Here is a 15,612-nt window from a genome sequence, read left to right on the forward strand (position 1 = left end):
ACGAGCTGACCTTCGGGTGATGGTGGGACTGCTGGCAGGGCACTGTCGGTATTTGAACCGTAAGGGAGTGTCGGTAGATGAGATTTTCAGGCTATGTGGATCAGAAGCAGAAACAGCTGAACACATGGTATGCAAGTGTCCAGAGCTGGCTGGCCTAAGAACCGTTCATATGGGGAAACAGGTACTGGATACTAACGAGGTAACGGCCAAAGCCCTCAAGGACGTTGTCGGTTTTAACACCACTGACCTCCTTGGGTTCCTATGAATGAGAAGGGTAGAGAACAAAAGATCTACATGGTCGCAGTTCCCGAAAGGCTTATCGAGCCACAACGACCCCGGTTCGAATAAATAAGGAAAAAATGGAGGTATGTCCGGAAATGCTTCGTTGAAGTGATGGAAATAAATGGTTTGTCGATTTCACCGCTCTGTAGCTATAGGGTTTGAGTGGAAAGTTGAGTTCCAGGTGCATCTCTCTTTGAAAAATACCACTACAAAATTTCATTTGTGAATACCTCTGTCACACGCAAAAATTTAATGAATTAATCATCAAGTCGTCATCTTTGAAGCAACGCAATTCTTCAACGGAGCGTTTCCGGACATGACTCCATAGGAACTTTTCGTCTTATTTTGAGGTTCTGAACCTATATCCAAATTTATTCCCAATTATCCTTAGACACCCTGTATGATGATCTTTCGTTTTTCTTGTGTTAGTTTGAAATTCTTTTTCCATGATTATTGTTCGTTATTCTGTTTATGACCTTGAAATTTTGATTTATATCGAATGATGATTATTCGAAATTGATTGTGACGATTCACGCAGCACTAGAATAATCATTCAACACTTACAGCGGTTTCGGGGGATCACTGGCCAGTAGAGTCCCGTCGTTTCTGACCCTTCCGTTGTCCTCGGGCTCGGAATCGCTCTCGCTATCGTCCAGGGCGTCCAAGATGCCACCGGACTGATTGCTGGGCGTGTGATTGCTCGTGGATCCGGGCGTCGATACGTTGTTGTTGGCGGCCGATTGCGCCTGCTTGCTGTTCCTGTTATTCCTAGGTGGCGCCTCGGGTTGCGCCGAAGACTGAACACCTAATTCGTTTAGGTGAGCAGCCAGAGCGTCCAACTCCTGAAAGAGACCATCGATTGAACAACTCTAATTTGTATGCTACTTGAGAAATTATTGTGTCTCGATATGTAGAAAAGATAAGAAAAGAAAAAAGATGAAGCATCAGAAAGGAACGATAGTAAGATTTTGGAATTTGAGTTTTTGGGCGAAATGTCCTCATGGAATTTAATAATAAAGTCTTCGACATATACACATATTTTAACAGAAGAGTCTTGAGGTCAAAAGAAACATTTTTCCAAGGGGTGGCATAGCTCATGAATACTTTAATAGGCTATATCTTTTTAGCCATACCGAATCGAAATTTTTTTTTATTGACCTCAAGAATCTACTGTTAAAATATATATACGTATAAATTGAAGATTCACCCTTTATTTTCATTCAATTCCATCAACATAACAATTTCTCTGAAAAAAAACTCGCATAATCATTTATCATTGTGGTTATGCAAAAAAAGAATCAATATGAGAAGACCAATCAACCTGACTGAAACTCAATTATGTATGTGGATTACTAAAAAAAGTCTACTAGACTGCGCAAAATTCCACCAATAACATCAATCGTTTTCTGGCAAAACTCAAACATTGGAAAATTCTGCAAAATACGTTCCTTTCTGCTGCTCTATTATCGTCAGCAAGTGATAACCTACCTCAGGTTTTCGTGGCGGACCCTAGGATTATGGATAAATTGGTGAAACATGTACATGAAATGAATAAAAACAGGCTAAATTAGATAAAAGAAAAAGCACACCAAAATAAAGAGAGACAGTTAACATATAACGTGACATTGTGAAGAGGCAAGAAAATATGTGTAGCCCAATGTGATAGTTCATGATATTTATGAATATATTCTTCGACAAAATTTCATAAAATTTGTTCCCCATATAACAAATATTTTATCGCAAATTTTTTCTGAGTTGACACAACGTACCATAGGTTTGAACATGTGTTGTGATTGCGAATTCCTTTGTTGCTGCTGCTGCTGTTGCTGTGATCTTGAAACAAAATTGTCAGGAGGCGGTGGCAGTGGTCTGCAACGAACATACACGTCCAATGAAGGTTATGACAGTGGTTGCGTTAAGTATTCTTATCAAATGGTAGTAGGGTTAGTAAGATATACAGGTATTATTCAAAATATTCGTACATAAAGGTACCAGTATTATTCATTCATCAGATGGGGCCTGTATGAAATATCTGTTATCAAGTTTCAAAAATGGCGAAAACTTTTATATACTCGCTTCAAGAATCATAGATTAAATAGATGGATCATAAGCTATTTTCCAGACTGTTCATTTTTCAAATTATTCCCACTTCCAAAAACCACCAATGAAATGAATTTTCGCTTGTTTTCCCCTCCAGATCGCTTCTAAAATTTCTAAGACGGCTTGTGTATTTGTAATTGTCAAAATATTATTTCAATCATTCACGTCGTAATATTTTGGAAAATAAGCAGCGATGTGCCGTGAAAACATGTGTTTGAAATAAAAGTGCAATTTATACACGAAAGAGGAAAGCGATTTATTTATTCTGGTAAGTTTTTGATATTTTATTCTTGTTTGAGTTCACGACTTTATGAAATCAGGGGAGGGAGTTAGGGCACGCCAGGGTCGAATTAAGTTTGAATCCCATCTAATGATGGGATTGAAATGTTGAGTTTATACAATCAAATAATTGATTTCAATTTTAGATTTCCCAGAAATGAAACCAGACGACGGCAGTGGAGAGTTGCACTGGGTCTTGAAAACAATTTACACTTCTCTTGTAATTTATACTCCAGACTTTAGTATAAAGAGAGTAATCGACTTTTACCGTTAATTTGAAAAAAGATGCCATCCCGAGTGAGATAAGATAGGTAGTTTACCACTTATTTAAATCGCTTTATTGTCTGATTATCATTTTCTTTGGAATTTTGCAAGTGATTTCTGACAACTTCTGAACTTGAAATTTATAGTAGATTTTTTCTTATTATATCATGCTTTTTAGTATAAACATTCTTCCTTGTTTCGAGATGAACAGTAGAACGAGATTTTAATTGCTTCAATAATGTTGTAATTATAGCCAATACTGTGCCAAACCTGTTATCAGTACTGGAGTTTTTGAGGAAAATGGAAGGAAAATGGGAACAATATCAAGAAACACGAATGCCAGTTCAGGATTTGCAGAAATGAAAGCTTCTTGTAGTTCAAGGATAAAACAAGTGAGGTACATACCTACCCAGGGAGGTATACAAAATTCCTTATACATTGCTATGGCAAATAGAACTCGTCTTAGGAATGAAAATCCATAAAAATGAGCTGAGGTCATGTTTGGAACTTTTTGTGAAAATCAAAAAAGTTTCCTTTATTTCTAAAACGTATTTCAATGTAAAAATGATGCTACTACTGTAATTATGATTACAATAATGACCATTCAATTAGAGCTCGGATATTCCCATTATTTTTATGATTTATTAAATGAAAATGTCTGTTATCAGGATACCTCATATTTCGAAACTTCAGTTGAGAAATTGTTGCAGGAGACAAGCGGAGAACAGAAATTAAAAAACAGCTAATTGACGTCAAAAAACCGATTTAAGATTACGAGTGAGTCGTCAGTACTTCAAGAAAACTGCCCTACAAGCAGTTCCTAATTCATTGGAAAGAAAAATTCAAGATGAAAGCTTGGAAAGCTTTGCTTAAAAGTTACATTATCATTGAGTTAGAGCTTACAGTTTCGTAAAATAACTCTTGATTATTATGCACCTCAACACCAAAAAGCACTTTCGAGGTGGTATAAAAATTTGAAGGGGGAAGCAGGTTGTTGAACTAGGTATTTGAGTTGCTGAAAAACACTGCTCTTTAGTTTATATGCAATATAACTTAATTCAATTTAAAACTGCCCGTAAAAAAAATATTGATGCTTCATCTAGAATTGAGGGATTCTTTTATGAGTTACTGTATACAATAAAAAATAATTTCCTATTTCACAATCATTGGTTCATGTTTACAGTATTACATTACTGTTTCATTCCGCAAAATCTGTACGGAAGACTTGAGGATTTCTTCAATGAACAAAGTCTTTTAGATTCTCATTATACAAATTCCATAAACTTCAGCTGCTTCCACTTCTATTGATTTGAGAATTAACCATTCTAAAGGGAATTTTTTTCATGAAAGTAATTTTTGGTTTTCAGTTTATGCTTAGTGAATAAAATTTCAAATAATCTGTATGTAGGTTAGGGTCATATTGACTATTTGTGTATGGTAACATTGTATTCAAAATAAATTCTTTTTTACATAAGTTGTTTTGGTATTACATATTAGTTCTACATCCCTTTGATAAGTTGTCATAAGAAAAATACTCGAAATCTTTGCATTGAAACATATTTCCATTCGATATAAAATTATTGCCGACTACCTGAAATATTCACAGTGTGGCGAGTTCTGAATCCGCCCCTGTCCAGTTCCCCCACCCAAGATATCCAAATTCATATTTATGGCAGTATTTTGTGAACGCGTTTTTGTCGAGATGCTCTATCTCCTGTTTTATTAATCTATGTCAAGAATCGACACTTTGCGGATGTGGAAAATCGAAAGTATGTTGGTAATAGTTCAATAGAAAGATTTTTTTGTTGCGCAATTCAGGTTGCGATTGGGAATAAACGCTGACCCATAGTGCACTGACAGAAAATATTTTGAATTCAGTACTTATGTACTAAATTTCACGAAAATCTAAAAGTGTTGTGATAACTTCAACCACATTGCTGCCAAGGCCCGCTTCAATGCCAATAATTCTTGAAGCGAATACAGTGATCGATGAAACGAAGCAAGTATCTTAACTGAATATAAAGTCACTAGAAATAGTTACATATTTAAAATATGCCTGATATCGTACCTCAAAACCCAGTTTATGAATAATCAACAGGTAGCACCAATTAACTAACGTTCAGCAATTCTTCAGATTAATCACGAGCAGTGCTATTGTTAAGGTAATGCCAAATTCAGCAATTAATACTCACCTTCTTGGAGGTGCAGGTTCCGGTACCATTATTATTCGCTGAGGTATCGGAGGTCTAGCCGGTGGTCCAGGTTCTGGTATTTCTTCCTTATCCTTGTGTCTTCCCCCCCTACATAACATTAATCAAAGGAGCATTAAAAAAAAATTTCACAAAAATTATTTACCTGGGAGGTGGTTCAACCGCCTGACTCAGCGTTCTACCCTCTTGTATCTGTTGGAAGTTCCTTCTCAATGTATCCCCACCTGGAGCTTGAATTATACTACTTGGTTCTCCGGCGACTTGTGGCTCTTCTTCTTCGTTCTCAGAACCAGAGTACCTAGGGAGGAAATCGAATGAAGGTTTATTCAACTTTATCGCTTCTTTCAGCTGATGATGTGTGCAGTAAACGTTCGCCATAACTTACCTATAGTCCTCTCTCTCCTTCTCCTGCTTCCTCTTCTTGCAACGATCAATATGATCTTTGAGTTGAATCCTTACTTGTCTTTCTGTGGGTTGGTCCTTGATGAAAGGATGCTTGAGCAATTGCTCGGTATAAGGTCTTTCGTGATAGTCTTTTACTAAGACCGTGTCGATAAAACCTTGAAGGATAAGGAAATGAGATATCGCCTTCAAGATTAAGTCATGAAGTAAGTAAGTAAGATTTAATTCAGACGTATAACTCCCGACGATATGAATATCAACAATGATACGGTACAAATCGAACTAACCACGAACCATTATTAGATAAAGATCTCTCCATCGAAGAAGAGTAGATGTTGACAATAGTTTTGGTCCTGTCCGACCTCATCAGAGTAACACAAATCCCATCTTGACCGTTGTATCCCTCTCAACTCAATCCTCAAGTTTTTAGCCAGGTAGGGCTAGGCAAACCTAATCCCGCTTATAGACCGCTTCTGAGTGTTTTTAATAAAATTTTATAAAACATGTGTTTCACACAATAAATTTCATTTGCCATGAAAAATTTAAGACAGATTTTTGGTTCAATATTTTAAGCTATTTTTAGTCTGCATAAATCGCAAAACACACTTGAGATAAACTGATAAAACTACGAACAAACTGACATGACGCATAACGCTCTAAATTAGAGTGAGTCACGAAGATCGTTGTGACCACACAGACAAAAATGTTTCAAATGGACTTTCGGAATGATCAATTTCCATTAGTTTTTTGAACAATACGCTTCAGCAACTAGAAAAAACGCACATACGGCAAAACACTTACCATGAAATTTCTTGTTCCACTTTTTACTCTTCAGCCTTGGAGGCGGGTTCCTTGGTATCAAGAAGAGCGCCCTCATGGGGTGCAGCTCGCAAAGGGGCGGTTGCGATTCGGCCATCTCTAGCGCCGTGATTCCTAGCGACCACAAATCACTCCTGTTATCGTAGGTGGCCTCTGGATTCTCGTCGCAAGCAATGACTTCGGGAGCCATCCAATACGGTGTCCCGATGAAGGTATTCCTTCGACCAATAGTCCGATCCAACTGTGCCGAGACACCAAAATCCACTGGAAGAGATTAATTTGCAAGTGAAAAAAAGGAAACGAGAGATATGTGTTCAATTTTTTGAATTTAAACTATGTTGAAACCATTTTCAACTATATTTTGAGTTTCTTGAGATTAATATGCACGAATTCTCATAAATTCATCTCCAGTAGTTTCCCAAGAAAAGCCTGGATAGGCAAACATGGATTCTCTTCATTAATTCTTTCTATATATTATACATTCCGCAAAACGGAATGAGTTCACTAAATGGTACAATTTCCAATAAATTTTTCCAAAACTTCGCAATTCCTTTCTATAGATGACAAACCGCAACCCACACCAGCTGTTTGTTCCAAAATATTGAATGATACAATAAAGATCAAGAAATAAATTGCATTTGAATATAAATAGCCGGAAAAAGGCACATCTAGCTATTTTTGGAAACACCCTCTCAAAACCAAATAAATGGCAACCAACACCTTCAAATGATGAAGTACGGGGGCCGATCAACAATGACCGAACGATAAATTAATGTCCTCACCCAATTTGACTTCAGCGTTGTCAGTCAACAGTACGTTCTGTCCCTTGATGTCTCTGTGTATCACTTTGTTCGAATGTAGATAAGAAAGACCCCTCAGGATCTCCCTGCATATGTACGCTATCCATTCCTCTTTCAGGGACTGGCCTTTGGTCGATTTCACCAAGTCGGTAACTGAGCCTGAAAACAAAAATCACAATGAATATGGAGCATTCGACAGAGATAAACTCATAAACTCAATAAAGACTACCGTGAATTATAAATGTGGTAGGGGTCGTTGGATTTATTTTACAAAGCGTCCAACTTAGTTTCAAGAGTTAGGTTCTTTGAATTTTTGGTATTTATATGGTACGTAATGGTCATCATGATAATACTGAAAGACGAAGGTGAGATCTTGTGTTCGAAAAAGATTAATCAAATAAATGAAACACTATATTCCAAAATTTATATCATTCGATTGTTTATCCATTGGCAGAAAGACTTTCTCAGTACGGTAGATTCGGGTGACTAGGGACAGTCTTGTAACTTGGGACAATTACTCCCCTTGCAGATTTCTTTGTCTTATCATTTATGAGTGCAGGGACAAACTAATAAGATTGTGTAGCGTCTTTTCGGTTAGTTTAACAATTAATTTCTGTTGAGTTTGTCGTGGCCATAGAGTTTGAATTGACAGGAAAAATTAACGAATTCAGGAGAGTAAAAGCGCGTTTTTTATGGCTCTTATACTTTCTAGTGTCCTGTGTTTCACTTTGTGCATGTGTAATTTTTTTTCTGGATACGTGGGATATTGGGATATGTCATGAAACAAGGTTGTTTACAAATCAAACGGCAATACGGATCTCATTCATTTATTTTGTTGTTTCATAGGGTTACTTGGGACAATGCCGAATAGATACAAGCGGCGTATTGGCAGTAGGAAGTATGCCTTTTTTCGCAGGATATTATTTACGTTATTTCCACAAAGAAATCACCAAAGAATGAAAGAAATCAAAGTTCCCTTGTTTTGTTTAGTTTTTTTAGATTTGAGTTGCAATACATTTACTTTCGCCGTAATAGGGGTTTATCATTTAATTTCCTCACCGAATTTTAACTATATAATCACAAATTCAAATTTTTCAAAACTATACACCGTGAGTTGAGAAATCAATAGATTTCAACATGTGTCCCAAGCCTCCCAAATCGGTGGGTGACTTGGGACAAGTATATTTTATTTTTTCAGAATTCAACAATCGTCCCGAGTCACCCGAATCTACGGTAGGTAATAGGAATTTCTCAGGAGATATACGTAAAAAAAAACAAGAATATCATCTTATCTATGCAAATTTATTATTTCCCTTTATGGGTCAAAAATTATATAACTGTCAGTGGAAGAAATGAAAACTTTTTACTACTATTATCCCTCCGATTTCTCCATGCTCACGATACTAATTCAGACAAAAACACCGGTTGTTATAAATATCATCCAATGTAACTAGTCGAACTAGCCACCATTCCATCGAGAAAGAGAAGTTGCCGACTGTTTTCAGTCTCATTTGACATCATCAGAGCAACACAACCACCACCCAAGCGAAAACCACCAGGAATTGATGTACCCTACCTGAATGCTAGTATAAGCTTCGAAGTAAAGTAGGCAAAGAGATCCAATTCAATTTCCTCTCTTCTCTGAATCGAAAAGACATATTTCAATTCATTTATAGGTAGTAGGTACATAGTATCGAAAAAGCGAATTTAACTGGTTTAATTTCCGGAGTTACTAGTTTCTCGAGCCTCCAATAAAGCCCTAAACCCATTCTACAAATTTGTAAGAACTGTCTGACACAACCAAAATTCCAAGGTTCAAAATTTCGCTCAGGTTATTTCCCCATTATTTTAGATAGCCGACCCTCCTCTGCAGTGACTTCTCTCCGCCCAACCAGTACTATTTCGCCGAGCATCATCACGTTCTAAAATTAGAATGAAAAATAAGGGATAATTTGCTGTAATAGACGGCTTTCAATGGAGCATATGAGTCACTGGGTCGGTCACTCTAGAACGCTTCCGAGTCGATAGGCACGGCGAATACAAGGAGCCAGAGGTTTCGCCGCCTGCTTGGATACCGGGAAATTGGAAAAACTAACGATATCGCAATTTGTTGCATGCGACCGGATGGTGCCCGATTCGACAACCAGTTTTCCCCGAATCATCGATCTCGTTTTCTCCTGGAAATCATTTCAGATCCGTGGAATTTTCGGCGTTTCATGACTTCCTGGAGCCTGCAAATGAAAAACTAATCGAACCCTCGTAACATGAGAGCTTATACAATAAACATGGTGTGGCAACTGAAGACACCAAATTTTCTAGCTCATCAAGTCATCAATCTAAAATTATAAAGAAAATGATTGCCAACTTTGGCACTGTTTTCTCAAGATTTGTTGGCATCATAAAGCCCTTTGTGTACCTTAGCCGCCTCTACTGAAATACGCGACAATGGTGGTATCATTTTTTATTAGTCATTTTTTATTCGCCATTTTCAGACAAAATTTCTATGTTCACATTTTATGCTAATATAATTTTTGTATTTCATTTAGAATGTTAGGCCTATATTGGTGAAAGTTAAGAATAATTCAACCTATATGCGCATTGGTGATCAATGCGATTAACATCAGAATTGCAAGAGCTTCTAAACGTCGCCGATGAGTGCTATTAATCGTAACCTGGATCATCCTACGGTCAGAACCTCAATCTTCTTGATTGCCCAGATGGTAAATTGAAGAGGTATTCGTCTTTTGTTTTGACTCGTGTAGGCGGAACTTAATCGAATATGAATGCGTTCCGAGAACAACGAACTGCCCGTCTAAACGAGTTAATTGCACATGCTTCTCTTCGACGTGAAGCCTAAGGTAAAAGCTAATTGTTTTATTACAGCTGGCTGAGATGTATGGGGGATCGTGGCTGCTGGGTTAATTTTTTACTCAAACGGAGATTCAATTACATGAATACAATTATCGTTTTATAGGAAAATTACGGTTTGACAAAGATAATGCAACCTCATGTGTAGGAACAAGAGGATGGCACTAATCCAAGATTTACCTGAACTAAAAAAATCAGTTTCAAAAATGAATGAACATGTAATTGGTACGTTCATTCATCATCTTTCATCAATTTTTTCTCAAAGAAAGGTATGTTTTCGATAACACTTCAATCGCATCAATGACCAAATCATCCTCAGCCTATTTCTGGTACAAAGAATTGAGGTTACCATATAAAGAATGTACCCAATTAAACAAAAAAAAGGTGTTTAATTTAAAATGAACATTCAACTTTTCGAGCATTTTGTCACCAAATAGTATATGTATATGAATGAGTGCGCTAATTTTTACACACTCTGTTTACATGACGGTAACACAAAAACCACGCCGTAGATAAAGTTGAAAACCTAATCTTTTCTCATCCTTATCCAAATATATTCCTAGGAATTTTTTCACACATTTATACTGTTTGTTTTTTTATGGCACGTAGTATAATACGTCAAAACTAGTAGCCTACAATATATATCGCTACAAACCAAGAGAAAGGGTTCCTAACAGATTAATTTCCTTTTATTCCTTCACGTACAATACTCCATTGAAAACAGGCGATACTGAGCGGAAGATTAAGAACTTGGAGTTCTATGGAACTCTATCAGAAAGGCTCATTGTTGAAAATGCCGTTATTATCTGTAGTAACTTAGATTAAGCGGTTGACGCATCTTTTCAGAAAACTAATATCACAACATAATCTTGATTTATTCCAGCTGAATCGAGCTCTATATTTTACCATTCAAGGATGCAATATCCACCGTCCTTAACTATTGGAAAAACACATTAACAAGCCGTCAGGATGCAATTCTTACTCGTTTCCGCTTCATTAGACCTCATCATTGGATAGTTTCTCATTTTTCTTTGCGCTTACGGAGACAACGTAAAATCTTCTGAGTATTTTTAGGTTATATAGCTGACATTCACAAGAATATTTTTTAACTTTTGGTTCAACAGTGAATTGGCTGTAAACGGTATCTGGAAGTACAGATCGGTATCTACAATTTGTTTGATTTGGATTTTAACCTAAGGATAAGACAGGGAACATTTTAATATGAGATAGAGAAAGCCCAGAGGATCACGAAAAATCCCCATCAGTAGTATCTACGGGTTTTAGATTCTGATTGACAGTGCTTTTCAAATTTGAATGGAAATGCAAACCACTCTATCTCCTGAACGGAATCACCGTTTTATCCTGTACAATGAATTTCATGATTTCTTCGATATCTGCCTGAACTTTTAGATTCATTTATTCAGTTCGCCAAACAATATTGCATGGCACCATCCAGGTTGCCAAGGACTGACTTTTTTTTCTTGATGGAGAAAATAATTGTTTCTCTCGTGTCGATATTTAATATCCTATTAATCTCATTATGGAGTGAATTTTGAATCTTTGTGAATTTAATCAATTGAATATACATTATTATAAATTAATTTCAGTTTTCATTGTATCGTATACTCCAGTTTTCTGAAGCGTAACTCAAGGATGGGTCTTCAACAATTATTTATTTTAAAGTCATTCAATTAAGTAGCAAGAATATACTTTAAAGTGATGGATAAGAAATAGGTTAAAAAACAAAAACTAAGCGTCTCTTATTGTTCGACATGAAGGCACGCTAGATCATTCTGATTATTCATTAAATCTATCACAATAAATCAACGCCAAAGTGGGTATAAATCAGAGATCCTACTATAAAAAATAACATCAAATAAAGTTAACCGTGCAATCAAAGTTGTACAATTATTTCATTGATGAAATTCATATAGATATACAATTTCTGTGCTGTGAATTTGAATACATATTTCGAATATTCATTCTGTGATTGAAACTACAGAAATTATTGAAGATGTTTTATGACCAGATATTAAGGTTGTACAATACTTCCATTCGCCCTATGCTTCACAATGCTATTTATTTCCATCTTAATTCAAAAACGGATCGATGAATTCATCTGATTTTCAACATATACAATCAGAAGGAAGGAACAAAGAGACTCTCGTTTCGTTTTTGAAAAAAAAATGAATATTTTTCTGTTAAACTCAGTTTGAAAATGGTGGTATTTATATATGAGTATAAATTCGAATGCAGAAGTGATGGTTCGAAATGATCAACGAGAGTATTTTCTTAAAGAAACCTTCTTCATGATAACAAAAAAAAAATTTAATTTTTTTTCAATTTTCCTTGATTTTTGAAGGAAATAAGATTAATTCACCCGCCTCTCATCAAACTCCACCCTCCTATTTCTGAGTAGCCAATTACAATTTACTTTGCTCTTGCATTGAGATTTATGGCCAAACAGTCGACCAGCTTTTATGAGGGTTAATTTTATGATAACAAAAAGACGGGTGGTACTCGACTCTTGCAGAAAATTCAAAACAGACAAGATTTATAACATCCTCATAAATTTTACATGAAAATAACGTTTTGGTGTCCGACTATATGTACCATTCTATGTACCATCATGTGAATTCTAAAAGAACTTTTAGAGTTCAATGATATGTACCTATATAAAACATATAAAATTCGAAAATTCGTTATTTTTACGAGTCATCGAAAGTTTCGGCTGATATTGTAAGTAAGAGGGTGAATTTTAGGGAGTCCGTTTCATAGACAGTTCGGGCTTACGGAGCAGCCCTTTCCCATGCTGCTATGTCCTGCCTGGCACCTACACACTTGCAGAGGTCCTTCAGGGCTGAACACAGTTCGTTAGGAGGAGGAAAATTCATGAAAGGAGAAGAGAGAAATTATTGACCTTTTCAAGAAAGGGAAAAGAAAACTCTCTCCAATGGCCCGGATTTCAATTACGAACCAGATGCTGCCCAACCTGACATCACTGAGGAAGAAATGTCCTCCAAGAAGTCAGAATTTTCAGATATTCTCAGAAATAGAAAATCTGACTCGTCAAAGTTTTGGAAGAAATAACTCGTGGGCAGCATGACAATGCATTTTGGAGGCAATGCAAGCAGGACTATGTAACATCCTCGAACTTTGGTTCAGTGGTGAAAAAAAAATTAACCACTCCTTGCCAAAGTAAGGCGATAACACTGTAAGAACATCAAATAAATAATAAAATATAGGGGTAACCCGGTGCGGATAATTTATTGACCCTGAGTATCCATTCCTGGGAGCCTCTCCTTATGGATTGGTTGGGGACGATGGTTTGATAGAAATCAAATGTCTCCAATCAATCAAAGGAAAGCTAAGGGACTACAAGAAACCGCACTGCTTCACCATCAAGGATGGTAGAATAAGGTAATTCTAAGCTAATTCGTTATCTTCGAAGAAATGTCATTTTCTATCATTTTTAGGCTGAAAAAAATTCATAAAAATTTTTACCAAGTGCAAAGACAATTGAATATCTGTAAACAAATTTTTTGCGATTTCGTTCTATATTCAGATGATGATTTTCAAATAGAAAGAATAGAATGTGACGAGGCACTATGGAAAATATCATCTTGCCAAAGCTGGAGCAGTTCTATATGAATTGCATTCTTCCTGAGTCAATAGATGGTAGAATACCAAGAGGAATGCGGGCACGGGATAAAAATGAAACACGGCAATAATTTTCAAAATAAAATATTTCGAATTTCATACAGTTGTTTGTTCCCAGATCATCAGTTTCTAAATAATTATACCTATTCACTATCATCACAGCTATAATCATTAATTCAAGGCCTGTTAATTTGTATACTGCAAGATATTTCAGTTCTTTCTCGATCCTGAAGCATCATTAGCTGATGCAATGAAATGTCTACATATTTTTGTGCTCGTTTCAGGTCCTTTCATACCAAAGCTCGATTGAGAATTTTTCGATTTTCAACAATATTTATTTTCGCGTCTCTGTTACTAACATCGCGCTGAAACTCCTATAAGTGGAAGTGATTCGAAATACTAAACCAAATCTTTAGTAGACCCTTTTATTAGGGATAATAAACACATAAACTCAACTATCCTTCGCTTGCTGTCCCCTCAGGCAAAAGGTCTTGTAGCGAAAAAAGTGGGTGGAGCTATTGTCTTGGTGGGACGAAAATATGTTCAGTTAAAGAAATTTTCTTATAGTGCCATCTAGCGGAATTCACGTTTCGGGAGAACGGGTATAACACCCTTAAGCTACGTCTGGACTTTCAAGGCCTACTGGGATGTCAATCATTCTTGAATGGACTATAATAATGAAAGAAAACAAATTAATTAAAAGATGACTCCTTGAAATCAACATATGTTTGGTAAACAAAACGTGAAGTTTCATTTCCAGTTTGAAGCTCCATTTTCGAAGACAGAATTTGCATATTTAATGCAGCGAATTTGAAAAATTCATAAATGAGACTCGGGATCATTCCGTTCCACTTGCAATTGCAGTAAATAACCGAAATTGAGGAAATTTCCCTATTATGTCTTTTCTGTCACCATGTCAATCGTTTCGCCTAACGGAAAAGGAAAACAAACGTCAAGTCAAAACAGATTATCGCTCGTTCCCGTTTGTTTACAAATCGTCAAGTTTATCTAGGGGACCCCGTACGAACGGTGGGTCAAGAGACAAAACAGATGCATATCCCACAATGGCGATCTGCATTTTAATTAGATCGTCGTCCATTTAACTTTACAATAGCCGATAACGTTTTTCTAGGTGCATTATACATGAATAAGCCTTGAACTGGCACCGGGTTCGGAGAGCGATAGGTCATATCCGTGCACCAGGAGCTCACCGCAGTTGCACAATCGATGCATAAGGCATCCAGCCAACTGTTTCAAATTACAAACAGTCGAGGATATCAGATTCCGTCGAGAAATGTAGAAAAAACTGCGATGAAACTATTTCTTAGACATTTAAGCAAATATCAGTTTGAAAGTTTTACAAAAATTGTCTGATAAGTTGAAAAGGGTGAAGGAGATGAGACACCCTGTATCTATTGTTACAATCTCATTTTTTCTTCTTCGCCCACAGTTTAGTGTCTATGCACGTTTTAAAATATGGGGGTTCGAAAATGAGAACATTTTAATTTGAAATTGACAAAACATATTATGGATGAAAGTTCATTAATGTTCACACACAGTGCTGGATTGGCCCATCTTTGCAAAGTGAGATTTTGAAAAATTGGGACCACAAAGGCAAACAAACAGAATATTCTTATAAGATAAATCAAGTGTACAAAGAAATAAACGGCGAAACAAGCAACTGAATAGCATAGACTCGTTCTTTATAAATATAGGTGTCCAGGGCCCAGGACCTTACTAAGTCGTACCAAATCAAAGGTAAATAATTCAATATGTCCCTGACAGTATTTTAACTGATTCAAAATTCCTTTATTTTTTCATAAAACTCGATCATTTGACAACGATTCCGAACCCTACTTTGATCGAATCATTTCATATAAGGGATCCAAGACTTCAGACGTTGTTTCGTGTATGCTGACCAGTGAGTT

At 36.4% G+C, this 15,612-nt stretch overlaps 1 protein-coding gene across 9 annotated transcripts in view; it reads right to left on the reverse strand.

Moving 5' to 3' along the window:
- Nucleotides 1–15,612, reverse strand: part of LOC123312420 (TRAF2 and NCK-interacting protein kinase) — a 32,711-nt gene that overhangs the window by 14,049 nt on the left and 3,050 nt on the right. For 8 of the 9 annotated variants that reach the window (XM_044896848.1, XM_044896846.1, XM_044896840.1 and 5 more), the window contains exons 4-11: nucleotides 7,139–7,315; nucleotides 6,339–6,620; nucleotides 5,521–5,695; nucleotides 5,281–5,433; nucleotides 5,118–5,225; nucleotides 2,052–2,151; nucleotides 1,771–1,791; nucleotides 847–1,124 (exon numbers count right to left, since the gene is read on the reverse strand). In XM_044896848.1, the coding sequence (XP_044752783.1) occupies nucleotides 847–1,124; nucleotides 1,771–1,791; nucleotides 2,052–2,151; nucleotides 5,118–5,225; nucleotides 5,281–5,433; nucleotides 5,521–5,695; nucleotides 6,339–6,620; nucleotides 7,139–7,315 (1,294 nt within the window). The remainder of the gene's footprint in view (nucleotides 1–846; nucleotides 1,125–1,770; nucleotides 1,792–2,051; nucleotides 2,152–5,117; nucleotides 5,226–5,280; nucleotides 5,434–5,520; nucleotides 5,696–6,338; nucleotides 6,621–7,138; nucleotides 7,316–15,612) is intronic. The other variant, XM_044896841.1, reaches the window with a different exon arrangement.

This window comes from Coccinella septempunctata, chromosome 4, assembly GCF_907165205.1.
Source record: "Coccinella septempunctata chromosome 4, icCocSept1.1, whole genome shotgun sequence".
In the NCBI taxonomy this organism is placed as follows: Eukaryota; Metazoa; Arthropoda; class Insecta; order Coleoptera; family Coccinellidae; genus Coccinella; species Coccinella septempunctata.